The following is a 14,693-nucleotide window of genomic DNA, read 5'->3' as shown; positions in this document are numbered from 1 at the left end:
ATAACTTTTAACCCACGACGAACTAAAATTTTTGTAAATTTTAATTCCCATTAACATACAGTAGTGGGTTCAAAAATATTTTTCATGATTAATATCCCTATTACCACTACATTATTGTCATCGAAGGAATCTCATGGTAAAAGGTTGGTTTTGTTCCCATGCTTTATTTTGGTGACAATAACACGCGATGTTCTGTCATGGAAAAAGAACCCGTGACAAAAGCCAGTATTTGTTGTAGTGAGTACCAAGTGAAATTGGTAACCTGCAGAATCTAGAGGTTTTTAGCAATGCCAACAATGGTTTTGTTGGTCCAATTCCACTCAAGATCTTCAATATCTCAACTATACAAACAATTTCAATGGCGACCAATGAATTTTCAGGTCATCTTCCATCAGATATGGGCCTCTTCCTTCCAAAGCTGAAACAACTTGGTCTTTTAGAAAATAAACTGAGCAGAAGAATTCCCAACTCCATCTCCAATGCTTCACAGCTCACTCTCCTAGACTTGAGTAGGTACTCAGTGTCGGGCATAATTCCAAAAGCACTTGGTAATTTAAGGCTCCTCCAATGGCTAAACCTGGAAATTAATAATTTGACCATGGGAAGTCCAGAATCTAATATTTTATCTTACTTGTCGAATTGCAAAGATCTCATAGTACTATCTCTCTCATTGAATCCCCTTCATGGCTTCCTTCCCAATTCCGTTGGTAACCTTTCCCTCTCTCTTCAAAGACTTTACCTATCTTCTTGCAATATTCAGGGAAACATTCCAGTACAGATTGGAAATCTAAGTAGTTTGAATACTTTGACCCTTTCCTAGAAAAAATTGAAAGGACCTATTCCAACTACATTAGGAAGATTGCACATGCTACAAGTTTTGCTTCTTCCAGCAAATAAACTAGAGGGTCATATCTTGTCTGATCTTTGTCATCTAAAGAGCTTGTATATATTCTCTCTACAAAGCAATAAGATTTTTGGACATATTCCAACATGCATAAGCAATCTAACTTTCCTAAGACATCTCTACTTAGGTTTCAATCAATTAACTTCCACGATTCCTTTGAGCTTTCGGAGCCTTACAAATGTCTTGAAGGTTGACTTGTCATCCAATTCAATAATTGGCAATCTTTCATTAGAGATTGGAGATATGAAAGTCTTGAGGATATTGGATCTATCAAGAAATGAACTATCAAGGAATATCCCAATTACAATTGGTGGCCTCATAGATCTAACTAATCTCTCTTTAGTAATCAATCAACTAGAAGGTTCAATTCCAGAGTCTTTTGGTGCACTCTTAAGCTTGGAGATGTTTGATATTTCTGGCAACAATTTATCTGGAAGAATTCCCAAGTCCTTATAAGCACTTTTGTACCTCAAGTATCTAAATGTCTCTTTCAAAAATCTACAAGGAAAAATTCCTACGGGAGGGCCATTTATATACTTCTGGCCTACTTTGTTTATCTCAAATGATGCGCTTTGTGGTGCTCCTCAATTTCAAGTTCCTCAATGTGAATAAGGTTCTCCTCACAGAAAAAAGGCTATAGTATCGCATTTACTGAAGTATCTATTACCAGCAATTGGGTTAGCGATGCTTGTAGTGGTCCCTTCATTAGCCTATAATATATGTAAAAAAGGGAATCCTGAATTTCCACAACAGCATACAATTTACCTACATGGAGAACAATTTCTCACTAAGAACTTGTACTAGCAACAGAAAGATTTAGTTTAAACAGCTTACTTGGTGAAGGGAGTCTTGGATCAGTATACAAGGGAATACTTTCAGATGGGATGAATATTGTTGTAAAAGTTATAAACTTGGGAGTAGAAGGGGCACTTAAGTGTTTTGATGCAGAGGGCGAGGTATTACGGAATGCTCGTCATCGCAATTTGGTCAAAATCATTAGCGTTTGTAGCAACATCGACTTCAAGGCCCTTGTATTGGCATACATGCCAAGTGAGAACTTAGAGAAGTGGTTATACTCCCATGAACGTTGTTTGAATTTCTTACAAAGGTTGAATATAATGATTAATGTCGCATCAGCATTGGAATACCTTCATTATGGTTTCTCAACAATTATTGTTCACTGTGACTTGAAGCTAAGCAACGTCTTATTAGATGTGGATATGGTTGCACATGTTACTGATTTTGGCATGGCCAAACTCTTTGGTGATGAGGATTCTATGATGCAAACCATGACTCTTGGTACTTTGGGGTATATGGCACTTGGTATTTTTTTAATTTACCACTAAAACTTTCGTCCTCGTTATTTTACTCATACACAACTAAGTATTATCATATGATAGAACGTTCATCTACACAATTTATCAATTTTGCTTCGATCTTTTTTTCATTCCTATCAAATATTGAAGTTCTAATATTAGGATTATATGCTTAATGTATCACAAAAACATATAGATTTTGCATAAAACTTGATAAAGTAGCTTACAAACTAGAATTAAAGATGATATTTTAAAAGATCACTTGATAGTTTCTATGAAAAAAATAACTTCTAAATATTTCATTATAAAAATAATAATGGATTAATATTATTACATAAAACATCATCATAACCTTGAAATATACATTAAGTTGTGTTTTTTAAAATTTTATTTCTATGTATATGTAACAAATTATTGAGATCTAATTTTATATATAGTTATATTTTATGATTTTTTAGTTTTTTTAAATTTTATATAAACATGTCCTACAATTGAAAAGGGGTGGATCTACCCCCATTGCTTCCAGCTCCTACATGTATTTTTTAACACTTTAAAATATTTTTAAAAAATATATATATAAAAATGAAAATATTATTAAAACACTTCCTTAATCACTAAGTAAAAAGTAAAATTAAAAAATAAAATAAACAATTTGAACAATAACACTAAGTGGTAAATTTGAGTGGTGAAAGTAGCATTTTTAATAGAAAAGTTGGTATTTCTCATAAAAGTTCTTGGTTCAGCTACTGGGCTAAGCTGATGAGTAAGTATGGAGGCCTAGCCATCCCACCAAAACTACGTCATTTTGGCCTAGGGTGAAACAAGTCTTTTTCTTTTCCCCCAGCACCGCATGACTCCCCTCTCTTCTTCTTTCGTTTTCTTCTATTTTCTCCTTCTTCATCTACCCTCCATCCTTGACCTGCCTTACCACCTATCATTCCCACCACCGCTTCTCCATGGGTTGTCTTTTGTCCCCTCTAGTCACCATAACCTATCCAACTTAACCACACATCCGTCAAGCAACAGCCCCTCGTCTCAGTTAGCCACCGCCTCCTCTCTCACCCAATCCACATCACTCCAACTCAATCAATCTGAGACCCACTCGATTACATGATCTGGTCACCATCGTGCGACACTCACCTCTTTGCTTCATCCCTTATCACCAATTGCAGTCTTGGTTGACTCTTGCATTCTCATGAGACATTCTTAAGTTAATTCCCATTCTGGCCATAATGATTTTTTATTTTAGTGATCATGCATTAAATTAACTAGTATATTCATTTGTCTTTGTTTTGGAAGTTGAGTTTTTTAGATATACTAGATATACATAATATGCCAAGTGACAAATTTCAGTCTTTGCTATATGTGTTGTTGCATAATATAGTTGCAAATTGCTTTGTTTTGAAGTAGGATAGGATACAGGAGGCCTTTGAAAATGAAGAAATCAATTGTTAACAAAATCTAAATTTTGGGGTCATGTTCTCTTATTAAAAAATAAATTGTTAACAAAATCTAGAAACTAGCATGGAGTGTAACAGCAAGTGGAAAGAAATAATAAAACACTCCTGACTCTTGAGCTCTTCGAATGTAAAATCGAAGTTGCCTATGCATTTTACACCATAGTCGACAATATGGTTGCAGTAATAATATAACTATATTTTGCAAGAACCAAATTCAAACGATAGCACCTTTTGGCTCCACGAGTAGCTAAGTTTTTCGTATCCATCCCACCATACATGAATGAGACACTGTAAGTACTTCCCAACTAGGAAAAGCACTAGAAACATAAAGTGTTCTTGAATTCAGAAATGGATACATTCTCATGGATCAAAAAGTGTTGGGATATTGGAATAAAAAATTTCAGCACAAACAAACTTAAAATTTTCATTTAGTTTTGTTGAATCAGGGGGGAAAGATTAGTCTTTGCTAACTCATATTGTATCATAATTAATAACAGAGTTGTCACTTTGGATCTTTTTAATTTCTTTTCTGAAGATCAAAGATGATAGTCATACTCTTGGTCCTCATTCATGAACTACATAATTAAGAGGCATTCAATATATTTCTACTTTGCTTTCCTAAGCTCTATAATCATCAATCTAATTAAGCAATATGTGATGTTTTCTATACTAGTACCTTGCATGGTCACTAAAGCAGAGCATAGCTGTGAATAACAATAAAGAGTTGTAAATAATTTTCCAAATGATTTTCTTCAGATTTAAATATATTTCTATACTAACATGTTTTCTACAATCTAATTGGTTGTGATAGGCATTGAGTCTAAGAAGTGTTGTGGAATTTATTGCAGTTGTTGTCGGATATGGGTTTTGGGCCGGATCGGAGGATAGATTTATTTATGGAATTGGTTTGTGGATTTGTGCACTTGGATTTTTGATTGGTGTATTATATCTGTTGGGTGATGTGCCATGACATCATATATACCATTTGCAGGAAATTTAAGAAAAGATTTTGGGTGCTTGTGTAATGAACAGATTGAAAGGAATAAAAGAAAGGAAAAAGGAACTGTAGGGATGGTGGTAAGCAAAGATAGTGGTAATTCACACCTGTGATTCCAGCTTACAGTACTAACTGTAGGGATGGTGGAAAGCAAGGATGGTGGTAAGTCCTACCTGTGATTCCCGCCTACGGTGACTGAATGAATGGATATGTTGGGCCATTTTTTGAAAAATGGTAGATTTATAATTGGGCCGTTTTCTAAAAAAATTGCAGTTGGTATTTTAATGGACTTGTTTTAGGCAAATGACATTTTTGGCGTGCGTTGGAAAAATGATCATTTTAAGGAAAAATAATGGCTTTGGTCTCATGCATGTTTCATCATGTGCATTCATAGATGTTGGTTGTTTAAATATGTTTTTATCTCAAGGATTGTTTGGTTGATTGCATTCTAAAATTCATAATCTCATGTGATATTCACACCCTACAATTCCGTTTTATAAAATCATAGATTTTGATGCAGATAATGACATTAAGCCTGAGGGATTGGCTTCATTGGAGGAGTAACATGTGGTCGCTTTTTTCTCATGGGATTTGTTTCTCCTTTTGTCTATGTATTTTGGCTTTTATTGCTTCTTGTTGAATAACTGTATAACCTTTTGAAATGATTTTATTTTTAGTAAATTTGTATTTAAAATTCTAGTACTTAGTTGACTATTTCATCCGCTTCGATTATTATTGTACACTTTTTGCATGTTTACTCACATAGCACTAGCGTTTGGGGTGTGTGACCACTGTTGTGATCATCCTGGTGTCACAATTCCCGCCTTTTTCACACGTGGGAGTTGGGGGTGCCACATGCCTCCACCCTGTAGCCACCATCCCACGCCTTGCCACCACTCTTCACCAATCAATCCCTCTGTCTCTCTTTTTGTCCCATACCTCTCTCTCTCTCTCTCTCTCTCTCTCTCTCTCTCTCTCTCTCTCTCTCTCTCTCTCTCTCTCAAGCTGCCGACCACCCTCTTCCTCCTTCCCCTCCATCCAAAACCCACCCTTGTGGTTTTTGGCCACCCCACATTGAGACCCACTATCGTCCTCACCAAACACTCTTTCTCTCTCTACCCAAGACACCATGACAACCACCCAGGAGACCACTGCACCTTCAATTGACTGCAACAACCACAAGCAGCATGGTTGCAAGTGGCTCTTTAATTGAACTTGGTAATGTTGTTGCTTGAGTTGTGAATTTGATGTTGTGTGGTTTTCTGTATGGTTGAGAGTCTTTGTAGAAGTTTGGTGATGATGTGTGGTTCTCTGTGTGGCCAAGAGTCTCTGTGGAAGTGTTGCAATGTTGTGTGATTCTATATATGGCTAAGAGCCTCTGTGGAAGTGTTGTGGTGTTGTACGGTTCTCTGCATGGCCGAGTGCCTTTGTGTTAGTGTTGGGATTTTCTGTGGTCCTCTGTGTTGTGGCCGAGTGACTTTGTGGAAGTGTTGGCATTTTGTATGGTCTTCTGGTATAATTCTTATTTGATGTCCATTTGTTTATTCTATTGCATAAATGTTGTTGTGAATTTCCTAATTTACTTACTTTTTTAAAAGTTATGTCATGGGGATTTTTCCCTCATTCATACTATTTTTAAGTGATTAAGAGTTGTTGGAATTTTCCACTTTTGCACTAGTTTGCAATTTGTCAATATCTGCTAGAAATGCCCACCCTACCCTAAATTACAACTTGTAAGTACTTGCTGAAAGTTTCCCTACGTGCACTATTCTTCATTTAATAATTGTTGTTGGATTTCTTATTTTTGGGTTGTTTGTAACATATAAATTAATTGCTAAAATCTTATCATTGGACTACCTTATAACTTGTACCTGCTTGCTAAAAATTTTGCCATTGTAGTATGATTTAGGTGAGGCCGGTTTGGATATGTAGATAGTAATCAAACAATCTCATCTCAATTGTACTATTTATTTTATTAGTGTATCCATACACACATTTAAGTATGTTTTAAGTCATCTCTGCATTCTATATACTGTGCATTGATGTAACAATTGCCTTCCAGCCTATCTGACACAAGACAGTTCTCCTGCACCTTACATCCCAATAGTCAAGATGACAACGCTTGCACCTAACAATTGAAGGTGGCTACAAGTTTAGAATTTTATTACAAAATTCAAAACTAAAACTATTAAAAGAATAACTACCACATTTTTAATATATATAATTGTCTATTAGAATTTTTTATTTTATTGTAACATATAATTCGAAAAACATTTCATATAACAAAGAAATGCTTTCGTATTTGGAAATATTGAAATAATTAAAGCTAACTACAAAAAATATATTTAAGTCAAAATATTTATGGGTTTTTTAATTAATAATAGATATTACTTATTTTTAATATATTCATAATATTTTCCACCTAATAATTAAATACTTCACAATAATTGGTGGGACCCACCACTTAATCTCAAAAGGATAAAATCATTTCATCTCATCTTACTATTAAAATACACACTTTTTTAAAAACCATTTCATCTCATTTCACTATCCGAACATATACTTTTTTACAAACCATCTCATCTTAACTCAAAAATTTCACTACTATTCAAAATATCTCATATCATTTTATCTTAATTACGTAACCAAATGAGGCCTAAATTGGATATTGTAATATTGCTAGCTTTTTTAATTAAATGGCCTTATATGGGTGCAGGGGCTGACCTACGTTGACAACTAGGGGGCCATTGGCTTAACCAAAAAAACAATTTTTAAAAAATCACACTTAGTTGTTTAGGTTTTTTTTAGATTTTCAATAATTTTTTCATACTTACACCTATTTTTTGTCAAGAATAAAATCTCATATTCTTATTTCTTTTCACATCTCATAAGAGGCAAAAAAATATCTTTGTCTCTTTTTATAAGCTATGTTAACGTTGTACGCCTCTGGGCCGAGTTCCCGCAACTCAGGTCTGGGTCTTTATTTCTGCACAGTCAAGAAAATAAGAGAAAGAGAGAAGGGGGGAGGGGGGGTCGTGGTGGCCAAGGAGTCTCCGATGCTTAAGTTAGTATATCTGCTTAGTAGTTTTTGCTAATGTACCAAAGCTTGGAGAGAGTTCTTCATACCTGATGGTCGGCTTTTATATGAGGTTTTTGGGGGGACATCCCATACCTTGCCTAAGGGCTTTTATGTCATTTTGAATATTTTTTACTAAAATCATTTAATGCGGCGTGACTCCTAAGGTGACGCCATTAATGCAGCATGGAGTCCAGGGAGGGGCACCATTAATGTGGCATGGCTTGCCGGGTGGGCTTTGGCCAACGGGTGATCGTCACCAAGTCTCTCCATAACTTTTGTCAGGAGATTGCGGGTTCTCCACATCTCTCACCCACTTGTCTGTTGCAGGTTCTTATGTGCTAGCGTCATTGTGGGGGGTGATAGGACAGCGAGTCCCATTTGTCCCTATCACTTGTCTTTCTTGCATTGGGGCTGCTTCACTGGTTGGTTTAACTTATGGGTCGGGTACTCCGACGTGATGTATGACTCCTTCGAAAAAGGGTCATTGGGCCCCTCTTGGTCCCTCACGGGCTAGGGGAGGGAAAATTCCCTTGCAAGCTATTTGGTAAATTTACAACCTCATTTTTCCTATTTATTTGCACTTTTCCTTTCAAGCCTTCCACTAGCTAGCTTATTTGGATTAGTTTTGTTAGTAATTAAGAGTGAAGGCAACAAGTCTCACATATCTATTTCTATCTACATTATAAAGATTTTACAATACTCAATCTTAGATTCAATAAAAAGTTTAATTTTGTTTACTTAATTATTATTGTTTATTTCAACAAATCTCACATAACTTTTCTATCTTAATTTTTATCGTTCATTTGAGTTTGTGGAGCTCAAGTGAGAGGTCCAGATGGGTGTCTGTAATAATTTAGTTTATCCTAGATAGCTACTTTATATGGTTAATGTTAAAATGTTGATGACACGCTTTGCTACCTTAAATGTCAGTTACTATAGTTCACCCTACATATGACACACTTTGCTAATTGCCCTCCCCCCAACGCACCAAATCCTAGTTCTGCCCCTGCATGGTTGTGTATATCTTGACCCCAAGCCGATATGAGGCAATATCTCGATAGAGCACTTTTGGTCACTCTTGATTGCATAATATTGAGTGACATCCCCTACATTTTCGCTAGAAGACAACAGGCTCTAGTGAGACTATACTCCAAATCATAACCCCTCTAATGGCACAAGCTAGAGGACGTCATGGTCAAGGATGCAGTGCAAAAACAAGTGTCGGTTGTAACAAAATCATACATCTGGTCATTACCCTTTGTGATGACCCAGACTTAGCTAATCATTTTAACTTATTTTGTTATAGTTTCGTGCATGGCCCAAATATGGTATTTGGGCCATGCTAGGTGGTAAAACCAAAGTTTGGAATACCATTCTTGTTAAGGTACTGGAACAAAATGTTTCAGTAATGTTACTATTTCGGTATAGTCTATATATAATAAATTAATTATATATGTATAAATTATATTTCAAAATAATATCAATGCAAGTCTTAAAAGGTTAAAATATATATTTATAAAACTCTATAATACTTCTAAGTTCTCAATTCACTTATTTAAAAAAATAATCATTGATTTTTATCACACAAATGCGAGTAGGGCTTTGATTTTTAGTCCTCGAGAAAATGGGATTAAAAAAGGTTGAGAAAATAATCTTCAGATGCGAGAATTGGAGTGAAAATTATGAAAAAAAATAGAACTTTTACATTAATTACAAAAATTCATTAATTTTGGCCGATCCAGTACCAGTTATTACACCAAAAATTGGCCAATATTTGAGCCGGTATGAAATAGATGCATTTCCTATACCGGTCACTATTTCGGTGTGAGAAATACCAGTTGTACTGGCCGGTACGGTACAAAATTTAAAACTTTGGGTGAAACCTATTTAGAAACTTAGGTTTGATGCACTAGGCATCTAAAGCCAGAAGGGAAGCCCACAAAGCCCATGCTATTTCGGCCTCTATAGAAAATTTGGGTTTTGAAACCCTAGAGAATAGGACACACCCCAACCCATTTTCATTGCTACCAAATGTCATTCATTGAGACCCGATGATTGAGCAACAAGACTAAAGCTTCTCCCTTATTACAGCCTTCATTAACATATTAGAACCATTATCATTTGTGTGAATGTTTTCAAGTTCAAACAACACAAAAAGACAACCCACTCTACCTTATGTTCATCTTACACGGCTCTACATAACACTCGAGCTCTCCTCCATCAGTCATTAACACATACTTATTTGTAGAATATAGAGTGAAAGGATGTTGGTCTCTGATAGACCTCCTAAGAGGAACATTCATTGGTATCTTTGGTTTTGGCAACTGATTAAGGGTCTTATTCTATAAGGGAACATCTACATCACTTGGATTCTATTGGTCATCTTAAATAGCATGTTCAACCTAAGCTGGCAAATCTATTGATGACACTGGATCTAAATTAATTAAACCATCATTGCACCAAAACACTACTCTATATGTCTTCTTAATATCTTGTATGGCTTTATCTTCAATAAACACAATGCCTTGACTTCTCACTAGTTTTTTGCCAACTTAATCATATAATTTGTAGCCAAACTCATCCAGACCATAACCTAGAAAGATGCACTATCGAGTCTTTACATTGAGCTTAGACCTCTCATCCTTTGAAATATGCACAAATGCTTTACATCTAAAGACACGTAAGTGATCATAGGTGACATCCTTGCTAGTCCAAACTTTGTCTAATACATTGAATTAAAGAGGAACACATGATGTGAGATTAAGAACATGTATAACTATACTCAAAGCCTCACCCCAAAAAGACCTCGACAATTTTGCCTATGAAAGGAAACATCTCACTCTCTCAATCAGTGTTCTATTAATCCTCTCAACTAAACCATTCAATGGAAGAGTCTTCAGAGGTGTCTTTTGATATCGAATACCTTGCTATCGGCAATAATCATCAAATGGGCCTGAATACTCTCCCATGTTATTAGTTCGAATGCACTTCAGCTTCTTTCCAGTCTATCTCTCAACTAAGACTTGAAACTATTTAAACATTTCTAATACTTGATCATTTCTTTTCAAGGTATAAACCCACAACTTTCTTGAATGATCATATATGAAAGTTACCAAATACAAAGAGCCTCCAAGTGTTCTTGTCTTCATAGGGCCACAGACATCTGAACGCACTAGATCAAGTATACCTGACTTTCTTGAAGGAGAGAAACTTTTGAAGGAAACTCCATTCTGCTTCCCTAGCAAACAATAAGTACACTTTTTCAAAGGCGCACTCTTCATTTTAGACAGAAAATTCTTTTTAGCCAATAAAGCCAAGCATTTCTCACTCATGTGGGCAAGTCTCTTATACCACAGTTGTACTGTGAACTCATTCTTTGTAACATTAAGAATGCTATTGGAGAGCCTTGCCTATAGCATGTACAAGGTTGAAGCGTTCTTTCCTCGAGCTATAACCATAGCACCCCTTGTAAGCTTCAATTGCCCATTACAAAAGATGTTGCAATACCCTTTATCATCAAGTTTACTTACAGAAATCAAGTTTAAACAAATATCAGAAACATGCTTTACATATCTATGAATGAACATTGTGCCATTATTCTTTTCCAAGCACACACCTCTAATGCCAATGATATTAGCCAAGCCACCATTGCCTATCTTTATTGTGCTAAAGTTACTGCGTATATAGTTTGTGACTAAATCCTTTTGGGGTGTCACATGAATGGAGGCACCACTATCAATCACCAAGCTAATTTCATGAGAAGCAATATTTACAACATCAATATCATCATAAACAATGAAGAAGTCTCTCGTAGTAGTGGTGGCAACTTGATCATCATCCTTTCCATCAACGTTCTTCTTCTCATTCCCTTTCTCTTTATATTCTCTCTTTAATTTTCTGCAATATTTCTTGATATGCCCCTTCATGCCACAATGCTAGCACTCAACATTAGCAAACTTGTTTGACTTGCTTCTGCCCTATCTTTGTTCTTTGGACCTCTTCTTTTACTCCTCCCAATCTTTTCTATAACAAAGACCTCTAACTATGAAGAGGAACCATATGATTTTCTTCTCACCTCTTCATTCAAAATACTTTTTTGCTTGATCCATATTGATTACACCATTCAGGACTGAGTTAGATAATGAAATTCTAAATGTCTCCCAAGAGTTCGGCAATGTACTAAGCAAACACAATCATTGTACCTCATCGTCAAACTTGATGCCCATTCGAGCCAGTTGATTAATTATTCCTTGGAATTTATTCAAGTGATCTGTCAATGGAGCTCCATCTTGGTATCTTAGAGTCATCAAATGCTTGACCAAATATATTTTATTATTTCATGTCTTCTAAGCATATAACTTGCACCAAGATTGTGTATTTAAAGCTTGTTCCTAACATTACTTTATATATACCATAAATACAAATGGTAGCTTGGTAGACTTGGTGAAGATTTTCATCATCATATATGATGCTAGGACTAAAACCAAATTTAGAAAAATAACAAATATCTTTAAATAATTATGTAAAGAAAAAAAGTTTTTTTATAAATTATTAATCGTTATCCTTATTTTCGATGTGCATCAAATAGTTAGGGATTAAGCAAAACCAATAATAAATAATTCTCAATCATTTTTAAGTCACATAAAAAGATTAAAATGATGATATTTAATTAGATGGAAAATAAGATAAAAAAAAGTTTTAAGTATTTATGTAATTAGAAACTACCTTGATATTTTTAATTTTGAAAAAGAAAATCCTAGTACTCATGATCAAGGTGTACGCAAAGCTAGCTGGTCATTTTTTAGATAAAAGGAAATGCTTTCATAATCAACTGATAAATATTCGAGATACATCATTTAATACATAATCAACTGACCACCATGGGTCTATCTTCTAGCCAAACTTTCTCATAAGATTCCTTTATAGCTGCTATGTGAGCAGCATGATTAGCAGACCTATATGCAAAAGATAGCCTCCAAGTCAGATAAAGCTCTAGCAGCTATTGTAGATCCTCTGTCTCTTGACCATGCCAAGAATTATCTTCATTTTTTGAGTTGATTGCATCAATAATTGCTTTGGCGTCCCCTTCGAAGATAACTTGGTTCATACCCATCTCGATGCACATATCCATGGCCCTTTGCAGGGCTACTCTTTCTGCTTGGGCAGCTGAGAAAACTTGTTCTTTTGGGGCAATTAAACATGCTTGAAGGCTTCCTTCACTATCTCTCATTATGATACCCAACCCAATTCTGTTCAAAAACTTGTCATACGCTGCATCAAAATTAACTTTGAAGAAAGGCCACTCAGGTGGCTACCAAGACTGGTTAGAAGATGCTGTTGTTGTCCTCTCTTCTGGTCTATTGCTGCTCTTCTGGTTAATCTCCCTTAGCATTGCAATGCCAGTTTGGGCCATAGCTATGATGGTTTCTGGACTCTCAAACTAGTCTTGAAAAATGTAGGCATTTCTTCTGTCCCATAGATGGTAGCAAAGGACTACAGCCATTTGAGGATCCTCTTTGTTTAATCTAGTTGTCATCTCTTCCCATAGTTGCTGGAAGTTAGAGAAAGAGCTATTCCATTTTTTGAGCTTGCTACTATCACCTCCCCACACATCCTTTGCTGCTGGACAGGCCTAGAGGGTATGCAATGAGGTTTCAACCTCTCTTGCACAGATTGGACAAAGGTTACTATCCACAATTTTCCTTCTGTATAGTCTATCTTTTGTTCGAAGGATATTAGAAAGGCTTCTCCATATGAACATTCTAACATTGCCTGGGACTTCTAGTTGCCAGAGTTCCTTCCATATCCCTTTGTTCCCCCCTCCTGAAGAGGATTCGCCCATATTTCAGCTTGACAGTTTTGTATCCATGAAATAGGTACTTTTAACTGAGAAGATGCCTTTTTTAGACCCTGCCCAAATCCTTTTATCTCTTGCTAATTGGAATTGAGCATATAAGTTTTGCTTCCTCTTCATTGAAAATGGCCTTCACTAGATTTTCCTTCCAAGATCGAGTATCTTCATTAATTAAGGCATCCACTTTGCAATATGGATCTAAGGTGTTGATATGGTTCTGAACCTGAAATGTTACTGGTCTAGGCAACCACTTTTCCTTCCAAATTTTTATGTCTCTCCCATTTCCCACCCTCCATACTAACCCTTCATTCACCAGGCCCATACTTGACCATAGGCTTCTCCATATGTACGAGGGAGATCCTTTTAATTCTGCCTCCATCACATCACCTTGCTGGAAGTATTTCTGTTTGAAGACCCTTGAAACTAAGGACAGTGGTTCTTTTATCATTCTCCATAATTGCTTTGCTAAAAGGGCTCTGTTGAAGCTTCTAAGATCCCTGAAACCTAGTCCTCCTTGATTTTTAACTTCCCCCATATGTTTCTAGGTTTTCCAATGGATGCCCTTTCCTGCCTCTTTTTGGTTCCACCAAAACCTGTCCAAAAGTGCTTCAATCTCATTTAGTAGTAGTCCAGGCATCTTTAACACACTCATTGAATATGCTGGGATCGCTTGCAACACACTCTTTATAAGAATTTCCTTTCCAGCTGAGGATATGAACTCGGATTTCCAGCTGTTAAAGTATTTTCCAGATCTTCTCATTTAGACTTCTGAAGGTGTTGTATTTTATTTTTCCCACTATAGTAGGGAGTCCAAGATATCTATTATAATTATTGCACCTTGAACCATTTGCTTGTTGCAAGATAAATTCCTTTGCTTCCATCTTTGTATTTGAGCTAAAAAACACACTTGTCTTTTCTTTATTCAAGGTTTGACCAGAAGCTTCCTTATAAATTGATAGAAAAACCTTGATTTGGTACCACTCAACCATCTTTGCTCTGCAAAATATTACACAGTCGTCAGCAAAATGTAGGTGTTTTATTCTTAAGCCACCCCTTGACACTGCTATCCCCTCAATGAGGCTT

At 35.9% G+C, this 14,693-nt stretch overlaps 2 protein-coding genes across 2 annotated transcripts; both read left to right on the top strand.

The window, feature by feature from the left end:
- Nucleotides 1-358: 358 nt before the first annotated feature.
- On the top strand, nt 359-1,360 carry LOC122278478 (DNA damage-repair/toleration protein DRT100-like). The gene is made up of 2 exons (XM_043088665.1): nt 359-548; nt 1,032-1,360. Exons 1-2 carry the CDS (start codon nt 359-361, stop codon nt 1,358-1,360), a joined length of 519 nt encoding a protein of 172 aa, XP_042944599.1.
- A 428-nt stretch (nt 1,361-1,788) lies between these two features.
- On the top strand, nt 1,789-5,241 carry LOC122278477 (receptor kinase-like protein Xa21). The gene is made up of 2 exons (XM_043088664.1): nt 1,789-2,227; nt 5,186-5,241. The coding sequence occupies exons 1-2, from the start codon at nt 1,789-1,791 to the stop codon at nt 5,239-5,241; spliced, it is 495 nt and encodes a 164-aa protein (XP_042944598.1).
- The last annotated feature ends 9,452 nt before the right edge of the window (nt 5,242-14,693 follow it).

The sequence above is a fragment of the Carya illinoinensis genome, chromosome 10 (genome assembly GCF_018687715.1).
Source record: "Carya illinoinensis cultivar Pawnee chromosome 10, C.illinoinensisPawnee_v1, whole genome shotgun sequence".
Classification (NCBI taxonomy): domain Eukaryota; kingdom Viridiplantae; phylum Streptophyta; class Magnoliopsida; order Fagales; family Juglandaceae; genus Carya; species Carya illinoinensis.
This window is presented reverse-complemented; position numbering and strand designations above follow the sequence as displayed.